Source organism: Gadus morhua, chromosome 1, assembly GCF_902167405.1.
Source record: "Gadus morhua chromosome 1, gadMor3.0, whole genome shotgun sequence".
Taxonomy (NCBI): Eukaryota; Metazoa; Chordata; class Actinopteri; order Gadiformes; family Gadidae; genus Gadus; species Gadus morhua.
The window spans coordinates 28,372,875-28,390,488 of NC_044048.1; the positions used below are offsets into that span (position 1 = coordinate 28,372,875).

Genomic DNA, 17,614 nt, shown 5'->3' on the forward strand with positions numbered 1-17,614 from the left:
CTCCCAAATCAGGTGTCAAATCCAGACGTTATCCCCCAATCCATTATCATCAATCAGTCTCCCTCCATCCCTCCCTTGTTTCTCCTTCTTTTACTCTCTCTCTCTCTCTCTCTCTCTCTCTCTCTCTCTCTCTCTCTCTCTCTCTCTCTCTCTCTCTCTCTCTCTCTCTCTCTCTCTCTCTCTCTCTCTCTCTCTCTCTCTCTCTCTCTCTCTCCCTCCCTCCCTCCCCCCCCCCCTCGGAAGACATTTAGCTCTCTCTCCTAACATGGAGGACTGATCCTCTACTCTGGCCCGTAGTGTTGAGCCCCAGGGTTCAGGCGATCGCCTGTCCAGCTCCATGGACCTCAAACCTTCCAGGCCGTGTTCCCGTTCCCCAGCCCGGAACACTGAGCCGGAGACAAGGGTCAATCTGCTGGATGCCATCGGCTCTACCTGCTCCTTCATGACATCCATGGGAAACAGATTGTATTCATGTCGCACTTCTATAGCCTCAACGTGCTTGACAATAACTGCTTCGCATTCACCCATTCATACACACTTTCACCCGCCTACGACGGTGACGGTGAAGTCAGGGTTTACCCAGTTACAATTTAGCAGACGCTTTTATCCAAAGCGACTTACATCGGTTAACACACACATGACACACCGACGGCAGAGTCAACCATGCAAGGCGACAGCCAGCTCGCCAGGAGCAGTGAGGGTTGAGTGTCTTGCTCAGGGGCGCCTCGAAACTCGTCTAGGAGGAGCCTGGGATCGAACCGGCAACCTTCCGGCTGCAAGACCCGTGCCACACCACATGTGTCTGAGTTCACTGTTTCGTTGAAGGCGTTGGCTAACGCTCTCAATAGGGTCGCTAGTACCCGTGGGCAGGGCTGTGTTGAAGGAGCCCTGCCGCTCTCCCAGGGGGGGGTCTCACCTGACGGAGAGGGTGAAGTCTCCAGGGTTGCTTTTGCTGGGCCGGGCCAGGAAGCTCCCATGAACGCCCCGCGTCAGCAGCATCTGCTCTGCCTCGATACCGGTGATGTTTGGATGGAACCACCTGGAAGATTGACAGGGGGGGGGGGGGGGGGGGCGGGGAGAAACGATTAATGAGGAGTTATTTATCATCCTTCCTTTGTGACGCTGGAATGTTCTCTGCTGGAACACAAGAGAGCCTGGAGGGAACCTTCACAGTTTGGGCCAATCATCCGCAAGTCATGGTGTGGGATGAGCTGTGATTGGGCGGATTGGTCTTGAGTCTACGAGCGGAACGGGCAGCTGGATGGACCAATGGCTGGCTGCAAACACGAACCCGATGACAGCCAAGGTCAGGGAGCTAACCCTGTTACAACATTTGGTCAGACTAAGCCGCGGCTAAACAACCAATAATTGCTAATGATAATTTTAACATGCAATTTGATAACATTTCCAACAAATAGCACTTCAACTATAGCTCTGGAATGTTACCTAGAGCACCTTTAACACCTTGTCCAACAAGAGAAGAAAAAGTGATGCTCAAACAACAAAAACTAAGATAATTTCCACACATTGCATCAGTGTCAGCCAGATACACATCAAAGGGGTCATAATGATTTATAATGGTTTTACTGTGGAGCGTAGTATTGCTTGAAGCCTAATGGCTTAGAAGCCTAATGCTTTGCATCTGCATTAATATGCTTTCCGAGTCCCCGGCAGATAAACACTAACTGAACACTAACTGCTCTACGGTAATGAGGGAGGACGACACCGGACAGAGAGTCTTCCCAAATGTCTTACTGGAAATGAAGTCTGCAATCTCTGCAGTCTACCTCGCTAGTCACGAGGCCCTAAACACTGTATTTGCTCATCAAGAAGGTGGAGCTCAACTCACTGGAAGTATCTTTGAATGAAAGCATCCCTGAATGTAAAACGTCAATAGTAACGCAATCCATTCAAGTTTAGGTTTCACTGGAAGATGTTTGTCAGGTAGCCTGGACAATGAATTCAAAGTCACAAACAAACAAAAAAAGCTGTTAGTTCGTACCACGAAAACAACGATCAAACAACAACACTGGTGTCGGTCGTGGCTAAGCTCGTCGTGGCTAACTACTAACTAGCCCTCCCAACTCCAAAACCCCCAAAAAATAAGAATTTCAATGTGCGACAAATGTCCCCCTTGCTCTAGACCAGGGCAGCCCCATTTGGGGCCCGCGGGCCAAACTTGGCCCGCGACTGATTTTATTTGGCCCGCGCCTTACCCACTGTATATATTATTGTTTTCCACCATCAGCGCTCACACTCATTGAATATTATTGATTGGTGCACTTCCATTCCTGACCATAGAATAACATTGTGAAACATTGATGGTAGGGTGGCGCTGTTGAGCTCCTATCCTCTTGCGCTCCAATCCAAAGTCACGTGACAGCGAGTAAGTGAGACGCAAGGATGGAGCGGCAGTGGCACACAGACAAACGCAAATTCAAAAAATGTTGGGAACATGATTATTTATTTACCGAGGTCGATTCCAACGCAATATGCCTGGTATGTAAGCAGAAGGTCGCTGTTTTAAAGGAGTACAACATTCGTCGTCACTATGAAACTATGCATTCTCACCAGTTCGCAAAATACACAGGCGAGGACCGAAAGGTAAAGGCGGCAAACTTGCTAATCAAGCTAGAAACACAGCAGCAAACTTTACTTCAGCCATCCACCGCACAAGAAAATGCCACCCTTGCAAGTTATCGCATTAGCAACATCATTGTCAGAAGTGGACACGCTTTTGCTGCGGGTGATTTTGTAAAAGAGTGTCTGACAGTTGCTGCTGAAGCTGTGTGTCCAACTCAGAAGCGGGCTTTTTCTCAAATAAGCCTGTCACGGAACACGGTGACCCGCCGCGTTGAGGACATGGCCGAAGACGTTCGGGGCCAGATAGCCCAAAGAGCAGGTCGGTTTTCTGCCTTCTCCATCGCATGCGATGAAAGCACCGACATATCGGACTCAGCACAGTTGCTGGTGTTTTTGCGAGGCGTCAATGAGGACTTTGAAGTGTGCCAAGAACTAGCGGGCCTTGAAACACTGAAAGGGACGACAAGAGGTATCGATATTTTTAAGGCAGTGGAGCAAGTTATGGACAAGAATGGTTTGAAGTGGGAAAACCTATCTGGCATCACGACTGATGGAGCCCCGGCCATGGTCGGTAAGAGAGCAGGCCTAACTGCACTTTAGTCGGACAAAGTCCGTGAGTGTGGTGGCTCGATTTTTAAATATCATTGCATTTTGCATCAGGAGCAACTGTGCGCTAAGAATATCGGCCTAAAGAACGTGATGCAGGATGTCGTTGGCATTGTCAATAATATTCGCTCAAAGGCGCTCTCACACCGTCAGTTCAAAGCTGTTGTTGATGAGATGGATGCCCAGTATGGGGATGTATTGTACCACCAGGAGGTGCGGTGGCTGAGCCGCGGGAAAGTTTTGCGACGTTTCTTTGAGCTGCGTGAGGAAATCAGGGTGTTTCAAGCCACAAAGGAGAACAACATCCAAGTGCCCTCGGACAAGCACTGGATTGCAGATCTGGCCTTTCTTGTGGACATCACAGAGCTGCTGAATATCCTCAATCTTCAGCTTCAAGGGAGAGACCAGATAATCACTCAGCTGTACGACCATGTCAGAGCCTTCAAGCAAAAGCTCCAGTTGCTTAGCAGACATCTCTTAACAGGTGAGATCTAACTTGAATATGTTATTGAACACAAAACAATGTAGTAGGCTGGTTATTGATCACTATAACCAGCATGTTATTATATTTGTTACATACATTGTGTGTGGAGAATACATTTTCTATTTAAATATAGGCATTAAATCCAATAACACATTTGTTTTTTGTACTGCAGCCATAAACACAAAAAAACAAGTTTTTTTCTCATTTGATTGATGTTTGGTATTTAATTGAAAATCAAATGAACAACCTTGCATCTTACATTGCTGCTTTTGTCTTTGTGTCTGTACATTTAGGAAATTTGGCACATTTTCCCAGCCTCAGAGAAGTTGGGTTGATGGAGGAAGACACACCAAAATACTGCAACATTCTCAGCGATCTTGTGGTGGAGTTTGACCATCGCTTTGAGGATTTTCGTGGAAACGAAGCAGCATTTGAGCTGTTTGCCCAACCCTTTGCTGTAAATGTGGATGCAGTCAGTGAGGAGCTTCAAATGGAACTTTTGGAGCTTCAGTCTGATTCAGATCTCTGTTGCCGGTTTAGAGAGCTTTCTTTACAGGACTTTTACAAATCTGTTCCTGCACACAGATATGGCAAGATCCGCAAACATGCACAGGTGATGTTCTCCCTCTTTGGAAGTACCTATGTCTGTGAGCAGGCATTCAGCCTGATGAATCTTAATAAGTCCAAACTGAGAAATGCTTTATCTGACTCTCACCTTCATGACATTCTCACTCTGTCAGCTGGAGCCTGATATTAAGAGACTTGTAAAAACCAAGGACAGGCTTCATGTCTCCCACTGATAGGCCTACTTCAAATCATAATGTATAGGCCTGGACCTCCAATGTATTCGGAGTATGTTCTGCTCTGTCCTGTGTTACTAGAAATAGATTTTTTTTAGTGCAATAAAAGTAACACAGAACAATAACACAGGACAGTAACTAAGTAACACAGGACAGAGCAGAACATACTCCGAATACATTGGAGGTCCAGGCCTATACATTATGATTTGAAGTAGGCCTATCAGTGGGAGACATGAAGCCTGTCCTTGGTTTTTACAAAAACATCAGTTAAAGTTACAAGTTCATACAGACACACATAGGGCCTACATTTTATTTCTGCAGTAGACACCATGTTGAGTGTGTTGAAACGTTTAGTGTACACCTGGGCAGTTGGCAGATACTGTATGTAGGACTGTATGAATAGCAAACATATAAAATATAGCAATTGATAAATGTAGCATTAATGTCATAGGACACCCTGCTATTTTTCCATGGGACTACAGCAAACTGACATACTCAACGGCCCAATCAGATTTTTAATATGCATAACATAAACCAAAAGCAGGATTCACCTGCCTAGACTGAAAAGCCTTCAGGAGGGTGGAGGAATTAAGAAATTGTGAGGGCTGGGCTATTATTCAAATTATTTAAAAGACGAAATTTCAAAGTTCTCAGTTACAAAGTGTTTTTTTGGGAGAGACATGCTGAATAAATACATCATGTTTTCAAACTCAAAATAATCGTTTGAATAATCGTGATTTCAATATCGACCAGAATAATCATGATAATGATTTTTTCCATAATCGAGCCACCCTAGAGCCAACCATGCTCTCCTGAACCAGAAAACCACATGAACCGCAAAGCTAGGCTAGGCTAGGCTAAACCAGCGCTAGGCTATTACCAAATCTTAGCACACACAAATGCTCGGCTAGGATAAACCACCACTAGGTTATTATAATTATAACCGACAAAAGCACAAGGCTAGGCCAAACCAGTGCTAGGTTAGGACAAAAAACACATCAGCATCATAGCGTTGCTAAGTGCAACGCTACACCAGTGCTAGGTTAGGACAAAAAACACATCAGCATCATAGCGATGCTAAGTGCAAAGCTACACCAGTGCTAGGTTAGGACAAAAAACACATCAGCATCATAGCGTTGCTAAGTGCAACGCTACACCAGTGCTTGGTTATCACAAAACCCCACATGCAACAAATATCTGCGCTAACAGGTGGGTGGTATTACAAAGCGTGCACACACACACACACACACACACACACACACACACACACACACACACACACACACACACACACACACACACACACACACACACACACACACACACACAGAGGAAGTGCTGGTGGACAAGTGGGGCCGACTGTACACTAATAGTAGCATTTCCTAGAAAGTAATGCTTACTATTTCCTTTACAACTAAAATAAACAATCCTCGACAGACACTTAACAATAACACCTGCTGACACGCGCGTGCACACACACACACGCTCGCACACATGTTCACTCACACACACACATATATCTAGATCTCTATATATATAAATATACATATAACGCTGAGAGGGTAAGAAAGAGAGACGGAGAGAGAGAGAGAGAGAGAGAGAGAGAGAGAGAGAGAGAGAGAGAGAGAGAGAGAGAGAGAGAGCGGGAGAGAAAGAGAGCGGGAGAGAGAAAGAGACAGCATGTTGGGCAAGATTAAGAGAGAGAGAGGGGGGTAGGGATACAGCAGGTTGGAGAGAGAGAGAGAGAGAGAGAGAGAGAGAGAGAGAGAGAGAGAGAGAGAGAGAGAGAGAGAGAGATCCAGCAGGTTGGGGGGAGAGGGGGACAGAGAGAGAGGGAGAGAGAGAGGGAGAGGGAGGGAGAGGGAGGGAGAGAGCGAGAGAGAGAGGTAGGGATACAGCAGGTCGGGGAGGGAGAACGAGGCCAAGCAAGGGGCTTTAATCTGGGATTTGGATGAGCAAGCTTGATTACTGCACATAATACTACACTGTACTGTAGTTACCCTGGCTAACAGTTAGCCCCAGCCACGCTAACCCCCCCCCCTCCCCTCCCACATCCAGCCAATTTAGCAACATGCTATTAAGTCATTAGTGGTGGCTGTGCCACTGCAGAAAGAACGCTTGCTGGATTTCCCAGCTGTCAGTGGTGCGGAAAATGATGACGGATGAGTTAGCTCAGCGCTAGTCTATCCTTGCGCTGAGACCTCCTAACGGCCCGGTAGTCTCAGGCCGCGGGTACAACTCAATTATTGACATTTATTCAGAATCAAACCTACAACAGATATCACTGACCTCCTGGACTAGTCCTACTCTAACGTGTTGCACAATCTGTGTGTGTGTGTGTGTGTGTGTGTGTGTGTGTGTGTGTGTGTGTGTGTGTGTGTGTGTGTGTGTGTGTGTGTGTGTGTGTGTGTGTGTCAGTGTGTGTGTTCTTTTCCTCTCTGTGTGCCACATCGTTTAATGATTAGCTTCAGTGTCCACACCCGTCTCCGGGTGAAGCACGGCCTCTGAAGACCTTGCTCTATCATGTTGCATGCTAACCATCTCTATCCTTTAGCATGCTAACCGCCCGTAGCATCTAGCATGCTAACCACCTGTAGGCTGTAGCATGCTAACCCCCAGTAGCATCAAATTTGCCAAAACACTTGTAGCCTATTGAATGTAAACCCCCAGTAGCACCTAGCATGCTAACCACTTGTAGCCTTTAGAATGTTGACCCCCAGTTGCATCCAGTATGCTAACCACTTGTAGCCTGTAGCATGCTAACCACCAGTAGCATCAAGTATGCTAACCACTTGTAGCCTGAAGCGTGCTAACCCCCAGGGGAATGCTAACCAAGTGTTGCCTGCTAACCACTAGTGGCATGCTAACCGCCCGTCGCCTTTAGCATGCTAACGTGCAGCCACTGGTCGATCTATGAATGGTCGTGACGGGAATACATGCCAGAGAAAAACGTCTGCATCGTTGATTTGCATGTGGCGACACACTGACCAACGTGCTTTAAGGAGAGAGGGTCCATTGAACAACAGGAACTGACTCATGCCAGTGTTTGGTCAATTAGCAGACGTCTTCGTCCTAAGCAACCTGCAGGGAGTCGTTTTAGATACATGTGATTAGGGTGCTAACAGGCTGTGGACTGTGGAGCCTGAACCCAGAACCTCTCCGCTGGGAGTCCAGCACCACAACCGCTAGGCTTCCCTGGCCTGGCCCACTTCTTCGCCACACATGCTCCCTGATATCCTGCAGTTTGACGTTTCCTGCGCCTACACTTTCCTCGTGCAGACCTTCTGCACGAGGATGCAGTGCGTGGTCTGAGTTGCTGGTTGCACCACATCCAGTAATGATATGTCCAACCCTTTTATAGACCTACGGCCTCCCCCCCCCCCCCCCCCCCCCCCCCCCCCCCCCTCCTCTCAGCCTGACTACCAGCAACCCGCCACCCCTCCTCCAACCTCAACACTCAGCACATCTCCAGTGCAGCCCGGTGACTCAGGACGCTCCAGGAATAGGACTCTCTCTCTCTCTCTCCAGGACAACCTCCTCCAGCCTCCACAGCTCGGCCAATCACAGCCAGGGTAGAGAGACACAGAGAGAGGGGGGAGTGAGAGAGAGAGAGAGAGAGAGAGAGAGAGAGAGAGAGAGAGAGAGAGAGAGAGGGGGGAGTGGGAGAGAAGTGAGAGAGAGAGAGAGAGAGAGAGAGAGAGAGAGAGAGAGAGACAGGAGGGGAAAGCAAAGCGGAGTGGAAGAGTGGACGAGAATGAGAGGAAGAGCGAGGGATAGAAAAAGAGAGAGCAAGATGGGTCAATGGCTTGATAGATAGAGTGAATCCGGAATGGGAGGGAGACAGAGAGAGAGTCAGGGAAAGGTAGAGGGGGGGGGAACTAAAGACAGCGAAACAAAGAGAGACGGAGAGAGAGAGAGAGAGAGAGAGAGAGAGAGAGAGAGAGAGAGAGAGAGAGAGAGAGAGAGAGAGAGAGAGAGAGAGAGAATGAGAGAGACGGAGACGGAGACGGAGACGTAGACGGAGAGAGAGAGAGAGAGAGAGAGAGAGAGAGAGAGAGAGAGAGAGACGGAGACGGAGACGGAGACGGAGAGAGAGAGAGAGAGAGAGAGAGAGAGAGAGAGAGAGAGAGAGAGAATGAGAGAGAGAGAGAGAGAGAGAGAGAGAGAGAGAGAGAATGAGAGAGAGAGAGAGACGGAGACGGAGACGGAGACGGAGAGAGAGAGGGAGACGGAAAGCCGTCCAGGTCGGGTTCCCTTGCTCAGCGAGAGCCACAAACCCCCCCCCCCCCCCTCATCCGGAGGAGCTCCAGATGTTCAAAGCAGAAACAGCTGGTCCAGAGGTGAGCCTGCTGTCGCCATAGCAGCGGACAGGCGGCCACGCGCAAGCCTGTGTCTCCTCGGCCTCCCCCCCCCACAGCCCCGCCCGGCCAGCTAAACAAACCCAACAGGACTGCCAACAGATCCATGCCTTTACATAACCGGTGGCGACGGAGGGGGGGGGGGGGGGGGGGGGGGGGGGTTGATACAGCCGCGGGTCAGGGGCTATTTAAAGAGCGCGCCGACCAAACACGTTGACATAAAAGCGGTCTACTTTGCCAACGCGGCGGTAGGCGCTATACTGGGCAGAGCTATAGCGGGCGCGGGGCAGGCCCTGGAGGGAGGGTTTAGCCAGCGCTGCAGGTATTTATAGCCCAGTCGTGCCCTGCACGTGGGGGGCATGCTGGCCGGGCCACCCACCTGACCCCCCCCCCCCCCCCCCCCCACAAACACACACTGTTTGGATGCTCCACTATGACGTCGGGGCAATGGAACAAAATGGAGTTCAGAGGGGCGCTAGGTCGAGTATAAAATGCTAATTCGGAGGGATTGTGTTTTCTAACAGAAATTGACTGTAGGGCTGGAAGTTGGTCTGATTTCACTTTGGATCATTTCTTTCAGAGACATGACAGAAATATAAGTTGGAAGAGAGAGACATGACACAAGTCTTTCATCTTGTTGAAAAACAGTTTTATTTGAAATGACATCCACCCGTTGCGCTGTAATGCTCTACACAAAACATTTTTTATTATCAGAGAACTGAAATGCTGATTCAGACTCAGTGTTGACTGATAGTGTCGGGTGTTTGCCAACTCTCTGAGTGAATAAACAGCTTCTAATGCAGGCTGTTTACAGAACAAAGCCTGCTTTTACCCAGGAAGCCTTGATTGGGTAACAGATTGCAAAGTGCCTTAACTCCATTAAGCTGTAACTCTAGCATTCATTAATGCTCATTCTGGTTTGCCGGGAAGTCATCTAGCAGTGAAATTGCCGTTTAAAATGTTTGACGCGTTAAGTCAGATATGCAGCATAGTGAGAATCTGCTGTGAGAATATAGTGACAATTTAGCTTGTTTATTATAAAATGCTTTTTATTTTTCAAAAATTAATTAATAATACCCTGATATTATTGACCTCTCCAGAACTGAGAAGTCCTATAGGTATCACATCAATCTGATTTAAAATCAAGGACCCCTTTAATGGGGATTAAACAGTTTAGGAATACAAATTCAGTTAAAAACTGGGTCCCCATTTACAGTATATTGCATCTCTTATAAAAGTAAATAAGCACCCTTCATTTGGAATGAGGTCCAAAATCACTAAGGTTGTGCTCATTTATTTCACTTAGGGAATTCACAAGTCTTATCATATGTACACCTGCCTTCTCCTGCAATGATTGTTACTCTTGACCCAACCATTGTATTTTACTGTATTTATTTTATATGCATATTAATTTTATGTGTATTTTCTTTTTTCTTTCCAATGTATTAACTCCTGTTGTACCCTCGGCACCATTGAAAATGAGGATCTTAATCCTCAATGTGTCTTCCGAGGCCTAAATAAATAATAAATAAATAAAATAAAAAAATAAAAAATAACAATGACAAAAATAAACCATGATTCAATGGATCATGATTCCAAGACCTATTATCATGGCTATTATTAAAGGGGGACTACATCTCCGTGAGTCATATTTCCCCGTTGGGGATAAACCAGCAATGAGAACTGAGATGGCTATGTCCCCTGCCTTCATAGACATATTTACAACGACGCCACAGTGACTAATTGACCTATTGCAGATAAACGGAAACCCAGTAACTGCTGTTTTTAAATTTTTCCAACGATTTCAATTTTAAATTACATTATAAATATTCATATTATTTGATATTTTATCCTATAAGCCTATAGAAAATATCTTATCATAAAATATATATTGAATTGTTGAATTGAATTGAATTGAATTTAACTCCTAACATAGATCCTAAACTCTTGAATTAAAAGGGGTAATTGAAATCAGTAGAGAATTGTAAATGTAAAAGTGCATTTATCCAGAAATAAGGCAGCTCACGTTTACTAGACCGTTTACTGGCCGGTCTTTGCCTCTCCAATGCGGCGGTGACGTTGACGTACGATCCAAAGGCCAATGCCTTGTCTTTGTATACATGTCTACGCCTGCTTACCCCGCCCACTTCCTGTTCACCCCAACATCAGGCCAATGTCAGTTAGGGAATAGTATTTTCATGCTTAAGAATCTGACCTACAGAGCTACACACTGACCAAATCAGTTATAGACCTCTGCGCTATTTAAGGTCACGCTGTTTCTCTGTTGCCGCTGTGTCACTTGGGGATGTTTCTATAACCCAACGTGTCCATATTTTGAGATACCTATCACCAACGCTTTAAACACCAACAAATACCATCTATTTCTTTGTTTCTAACCTTGAACGCTTCAAATACCCTTTATTTCTGACCGCTAACAATTATATTTCTGACTTCTTGTCTAACCCTAACCCTAACCCTAACCCTGAACACTTGTCTTTATGACTGACTCCTCTGAACTGTAAAACGTGGTGGAATCACCACTGTGTTTCCTCTTTCAAAAACATTCTCACATGTCTTTGTCTCGGTTATTGTTGCCTCTGCCTTTGGACGGGTTCACGGTCTCAGGTGGAGATTTAGAGGAGGAATAGCATTTCCTGGACTGAGTACTCCTTCAGCTTCACTTGAAGTGGTGGGGCGACTGTACACTGTGTATTTGGAGGGGAAAGTATTAGTAAAACGGGATTTGGCAACTGATTTGAGGAGTGAGTCGTTAGATTGTTCTCGTTCTCAGCAGTATTTTCCGATTAATAACTTGTTGGGGACTGGATGAAGGAACATTGGCTCTTCTTAAGTGCATGACCTCAGCAGTAAGGTACCAGCCATGGGGGTGTGGAAACATATGGCCTTCCAGCCAAGGATTAGTCATCCAACTGAAGGTAGTAGGATTGTGTGTTAAAGTGCATTCAGACAATTTGAGGACATTTGGCACTAAGCTCGGGGAACCTTCTCCCTCCCCTAACCGGTTTACTCGTGTTGCTAAGACGACGCGTCCCCATTCAGCGGGTGGCTACTTGCCATAATATTAATAAAGAAAAATCAATGATAAAAAATCGAAAACAAGAAGGACCGGACGAATGAGTCCTGAGCCCCAAACAAACGGTGTCTCTGAGCGTTCATGAAACGCGGGCCGTGCCGCTATCTCCCTCTCCCACATGGGGACGGCTTCCTGTCTGCTTATCCAGCCGGCCTGACTCACCGTCTCCCGTCGGTCCGACCCCCTTCAGTCACAGACGACGTCTCCGTAAAAACAGGAGGAAGAGCAGAGCCCCCCCCCCCCCCCCCGCACCCCTTTAAAGATAATGAACACTAGCGTCTGCTTTACAAAGCGGCGCTGCTAGCTCGAGAAGCAACACCAGGTAGCATCATGTGGCCCCAAACATCTTCATCACCCCCTGTCAGTTCATATCCTGTGTGTGTGTGTGTGTGTTTGTGTGTGTGTGTGTGTGTGTGTGTGTGTGTGTGTGTGTGTGTGTGTGTGTGTGTGTGTGTGTGTGTGTGTGTGTGTGTGTGTGTGTGTGTGTGTGTGTGTGTGTGCGTGCGTGCGTGTGTGTGCGTGTGTGTGTGTGTGTGTGTGTGTGGAGCGCTCTACAATCCACCGAAACGCCCTTTAAGGACACTTTAACTTTGACTGTGCTTCTCTAAAGGAACGCCCTGTCGAGCGGGGCGCGTTCAACTCCATGCAGGGCCGGATTATCCATAAGGGCATGTGGGCCGTGCCCAGGGGCACCAACCATTGACAACCAGTGGGGGGGGTGGGGCACCACATGAAACAAGCTTTAAAAATATTTTTCGATTTTTCACTTGAAATTGTTGAAAGCCCATAAATGACTCGTTTATGAATATTAATTACCTAAAAATAACAACAATAAATAAATCAAGATGACCACTATCACTCCCCCTCCCCAACCTGTCGGAATCGAGTTGGGGTCTTCGAGGTATAGTGCCCAGGGGGGCACCACATTGTGTTAATACGGGCCTGACTCCATGGCCAACCGACGAGGGCAACAATGGCAGCGAGCGTCTGGCAGCGTGTGATGGCACCGAGGTCATTGTTGTCCGGGACGGTTCCCCCCCTGAACTCAGGAAGTACGCCGCGAATTAGCGCCTGACCGACTGTCAGACTCGACGTCTGAGCAACCCGCTTTTGTCTGTGGAAGTGCCGGTCAGAGGAAGAAGAAAGTAAAACAACTTTAAAAAAAAGTTTTGTTTACGTCTCGACGGCGTGTGTCTGGGGTTCACTATCGCCAGACACAGCTGTTGAGGCGCACTTTAAATGGTTGGAGGCTCGCCTCTGACCTGGGGAATCTCTAGGTCCTTACTTTCTTCAGTTGGAGAGAGAACATCAAAGTGCTCTAAAATATGCAGAATAAAACATGGAGAACATGTATCTCCACGGTGTCGATCATGAAAACTAACAAACAAGCCCAAGAATATTCACACATAATAAGAACATGCGTAGGCTACTTGTGTGCATATTGAACAACATTTTAAGTATTGGAGTCAATTAACGCATAATAAAGACCCAGAACATGGCCATGTATTTCCTGGTCCCTAAATAAAACGGAAGTCCGGTCAGCCTCACACACCAACACTAAGGACAAACAACACGTCATTCAAACGGGGAAACCAGAGGATAACCCAACGCTGTTGGTCTGTTAGCTGGACCTCTGAGCCTACTGCTGGGGGCCGGGGCACGGACCCTAGGATGTGGGAGGGGGGGAACCGAGTGCTTGAGGGGTTGGGCCTGCGCTCACCTCTGTACTAAAAACCGATCTTCCAATCAAAAAATACAACGCTCTCTTTAAACAGGTCAACAGCGGAACCACTTTAAGTAATATTTTACGGAACGATAACATAGCTGCCTATATTCCCACGTCAAATGCTGTACGATGAAAACGATGAGCCTTGCAGTTTCCACCCTCATCGCGACCCGTGTGTTACTCCTTACACACGGAGTAACACGCTCCTAACACGCTGACCTGGGAGGTTCTGACTCCTAAAACATAGGGAAAAAACGTCATAACTTCACTCACCCCATCTGCAGCAATACACTGCCCTTAAAGAGAGACACTTTGCCTTCATGCACACATATCTGACCTTTATTTATGCAGGAAGGTCCCATTGAGATATAATATCTCGTCTTGCAGGGAGTCCTGGCCAAGATTAAGTGCCAAAAAGTGCAATTGATAGAAAACCACAATATGGACGTAGCCTATATCCCTTTACTCTGTTCTGGCCTTTATCCCTGACTGTAATCTTACAAGTGAACTTGTAAATAATGTACATCACCAAATAGTCACCAATGCAGCTCCTGGCATTAAATACATCCCGAGCTGATACTGAAATAGAGATATCTAAAGTTGTATTTCATTAGTTATGTATGATCAATATTACAGCACTGGTGATAGCAATGAAACAGCAGTCATACCTAAATGTTACAAATGATTTCTAACAATATAGCAATGCAATTGTGTCAGTAGATGAAAAGAACAATCTAGAATAGGGGTTTGACAGCGTTTTGCAAATAAATGACTTTATAAAGGACTTTACTCCTGACGTGACAGAAATACAAGAGTTATTGTTGCAGAGCGGGTAACAAGTGGATCGGAATATAAAGAAATCTTTACGTCAATACGAGAGAGAGAGAGAGTGAGTTTGAAGTGCAACTAAAACGCTGCAACTTGCAACTGAACATGGAGTTCTAAAACTAGACTTCGGAATCCCCCGTACACTTTTAAACTGATACATAACAAAATGCACGCAATAAAAAGACACCAATGACAGCCAGTCAAGTAAGTTCAGTGGGTGAAGGGGCGCTTCGGAACGGGTCAGAAACAGTCACAGTCGGGATCGGATCGGATCCAACGAGCACCGCCCGCACGGACTAACACAGCTGGGAGCGTTTAAAGAGCGATCCGTCTTACCTGCGAGACGTCATAGCAGTCTTGGAAATGTGTCAAGTGTCCTCGAATGAGAAGTGAAAGTCCAATAAAGTGGAGCCTTCCCCTTGCCTACCTCTGCCGTGTCTGCGCTGTGAGGGGAGGCGTGCTGAACTAAAGATATCTCTGCACACCCCGCCTCCTAGCGGCCCGGCCGCCGGCCATCGGCCCGCCCTGTCTGCGTGGACCGTAGACTCATGATATCATCCGGAGGCGCTCACAGATTTTGGTCGTGTTTTTATCTATTATATTTTGATGATATCGCTATGCTATATTACATTATATTTCATAAAGATGATGAACTCCGGGAGTCCGCAAACAGAAACAATCCCTTTCTTCTTCATGTTGCTTCAGGGAGGCATAGCATCAAACAAAATTCGTGGAAAAGTTCAAATATTTCAACTCGACTGAAGTGTTCGTGCGAGTAGAATCATGCGAAATCCGAGTGAACGAGGTTGTTCTCACTCAGCGCGCCATTCATCAATTTGCGCCCCAGGTTATTCTGTTATATTCTATTTGTATGTTACAGTAAGCACTTATTGTCACGGCAATGGGACAATAAATTCAATGAGCGAACATGTATAGCCTATATAGCTTATATAATATAGAAATAAGTATATAAAAAACAATATATGTGCATGCATGGAATCCACATGTAATCCATCCTGGCTAGAATGCATTTGGAGGTTTCAGGACTATGACTTCAAACCACTCTTCAGGACATTGCCCTAACGATTTTTAATTTAAAAACTAAATTAGCCCTACTGTTAAAGATTGTAGGCTATAGTATAATGTGTTTGTGTTGTATTACTAAGTTTAGACATAGGCCTATATTTTAATTTTTTTGAATGATGAGGTTCAAAAACATGATGTCAGATTGAAAAGGCAAACACCCTAGCCCAGAACAACCCACTGTATGAGTGCAGGTGTGTGTACACTCCTTAGCTTCTGGGTTATCAGCTCAAACTGACGGGCCGTTTCTATTGTAACTCTACTCCACTGTTCAGTCCGTCAGTGTCTCACGAGGACCAATGAGATTCACTCTGCCTCTCCAGATTACCGTGTCATTACGGGACCATCCCCAGAGAGAGAGAGAGAGAGAGAGAGAGAGAGAGAGAGAGAGAGAGAGAGAGAGAGAGAGAGAGAGAGAGAGAGAGAGAGAGAGAGAGAGAGAGAGAGAGAGAGAGAGAGAGAGAGAGAGAGAGAGAGAGAGAGAGAGAGAGAGAGAGAGAGAGAGAGAGAGAGAGAGAGAGAGAGAGAGAGAGAGAGAGAGAGAGAGAGAGAGAGAGAGAGAGAGAGAGAGAGAGAGAGAGAGAGAGAGAGAGAGAGAGAGAGAGAGAGAGAGAGAGAGAGAGAGAGAGAGAGAGAGAGAGAGAGAGAGAGAGAGAGAGAGAGAGAGAGAGAGAGAGAGAGAGAGAGAGAGAGAGAGAGAGAGAGAGAGAGAGAGAGAGAGAGAGAGAGAGAGAGAGAGAGAGAGAGAGAGAGAGAGAGAAGATAATAGGCCTGTTGTCCATTTCAATCAACAGCAGGAGAACAGAAAGAGGCCTAAGATAGAGCAGCAGAACAGAGAGAGGCCTAAGATAGAGCAACAGGAGGACTGAAAGAGGCTTAAGATTGAGGTTTAAGATGGAGCGGCCGAACTCAAAGCACACTCCAGCTCTCAGAACTCGACTGCCGTATCTAAATAATCAAAAGAGCCCCAATCTCTCTAACAATGCCCGTTGCTACCCTCCACCTGGGTGACCTGGGCTGGGCTCCTCCAGACAAGGAGGCAGAGCGGTGCTGTTGGAAAGCCAGGTCATTGTACGGTGTGCTGATGACGATACATGGCCTGGTGCCCCATGATGCCACGCGGGACGTCTCCCTGAGTGTGTGTGTGTTTGGTGATGGCTGGTTCAACCTGTCCACACTGATTGCCCAACATGCAGCAGGTGTGCAGCCTCACCCAGACCCAGAGTCCGATCAGACCCCGGCCAGGTGAGGCCGTTTAGATCCACGCTCACTCCCTCTCTCTCATTGATCATTCGGGTAGATAGTGTCTCAAATCGAATTTGAATTTGTCCGACTGATTCAGGCTGTCCTTGCAGGATCCCAACTCCCTCATAGCCCCAAACACTGACCCCAAAACACAGCATGGCTGCAGCCTGCGGTCACAGAGTTAAAGCGGAGTTCAACAATACTTTACGAGCGATGCTAACGAGCGCATGGTTTAGACATTAAGTTTGAGGAGGGAACAGCGGTTAGCTTTGGGTCATAGCAGTGACAGAACTCGTTATGAAGATATACACACTGGACCCACCATGATACACACTGGGCCCACCATGATACACACTGGGCCCACTGTGATACAGACTGGACCCACTGTGATACAGACTGGACCCACTATGATACACAGACTGGACCCACTATGACACACAGACTGGGCCCACCATGATACACAGACTGGACCCACCATGATACACAGACTGGACCCGCTATGACAACAGACTGGACCCACCATGATATACAGACTGGACCCACTATGACACACAGACTGGACCCACTGTGATATACAGACCCACTATGACATCTGAGCTGTGCGGTCCGTTTTATTGACGCCAGGTGTGAGAGCCGCATGGCAATGATGATATGACAGCCAATGTGGCCAATCGTATACAATCATGGTCAACCAAACAATATACCAATACCATATTTTGCCTTTATACGTTACAACACAACCATCAAAACTGCCATCAAAACATGTCCAACCCTTTGATCGTTGGACGGCCATGTTATTTTTCAATG

General features: G+C 46.8%; 2 protein-coding genes across 5 annotated transcripts in view; one reads left to right on the forward strand and one right to left on the reverse strand.

Annotated features, from left to right (window-relative positions):
• ptpn11b (protein tyrosine phosphatase non-receptor type 11b) overlaps positions 1-14,963 on the reverse strand; it is a 36,267-nt gene extending 21,304 nt beyond the window's left edge. For all 4 annotated transcript variants that reach the window (XR_003976125.1, XM_030351205.1, XM_030351192.1 and 1 more), the window contains exons 1-2: positions 14,816-14,963; positions 917-1,039 (exon numbers count right to left, since the gene is read on the reverse strand). Coding sequence is in view for 3 of the 4 variants with exons in the window: in XM_030351205.1 (XP_030207065.1) it covers positions 917-1,039; positions 14,816-14,829 (137 nt within the window). In the remaining variant the exon portion in view is untranslated. The remainder of the gene's footprint in view (positions 1-916; positions 1,040-14,815) is intronic.
• On the forward strand, positions 2,358-4,540 carry LOC115540160 (general transcription factor II-I repeat domain-containing protein 2B-like). Its single transcript, XM_030351225.1, has 2 exons — positions 2,358-3,673; positions 3,967-4,540. The coding sequence occupies exons 1-2, from the start codon at positions 3,283-3,285 to the stop codon at positions 4,422-4,424; spliced, it is 849 nt and encodes a 282-aa protein (XP_030207085.1). The 5' UTR covers positions 2,358-3,282; the 3' UTR covers positions 4,425-4,540.
• Positions 14,964-17,614: the final 2,651 nt, after the last annotated feature.

Coding starts and splice junctions, on each gene's coding strand:
- LOC115540160 (XM_030351225.1), top strand. CDS start 3,283: ATGCAGGATGTCGTTGGCATTGTCAATAATATTCGCTCAAAGGCGCTC. Junction 3,674..3,966: donor TAGCAGACATCTCTTAACAG/GTGAGATCTAAC, acceptor CTGTACATTTAG/GAAATTTGGCACATTTTCCC.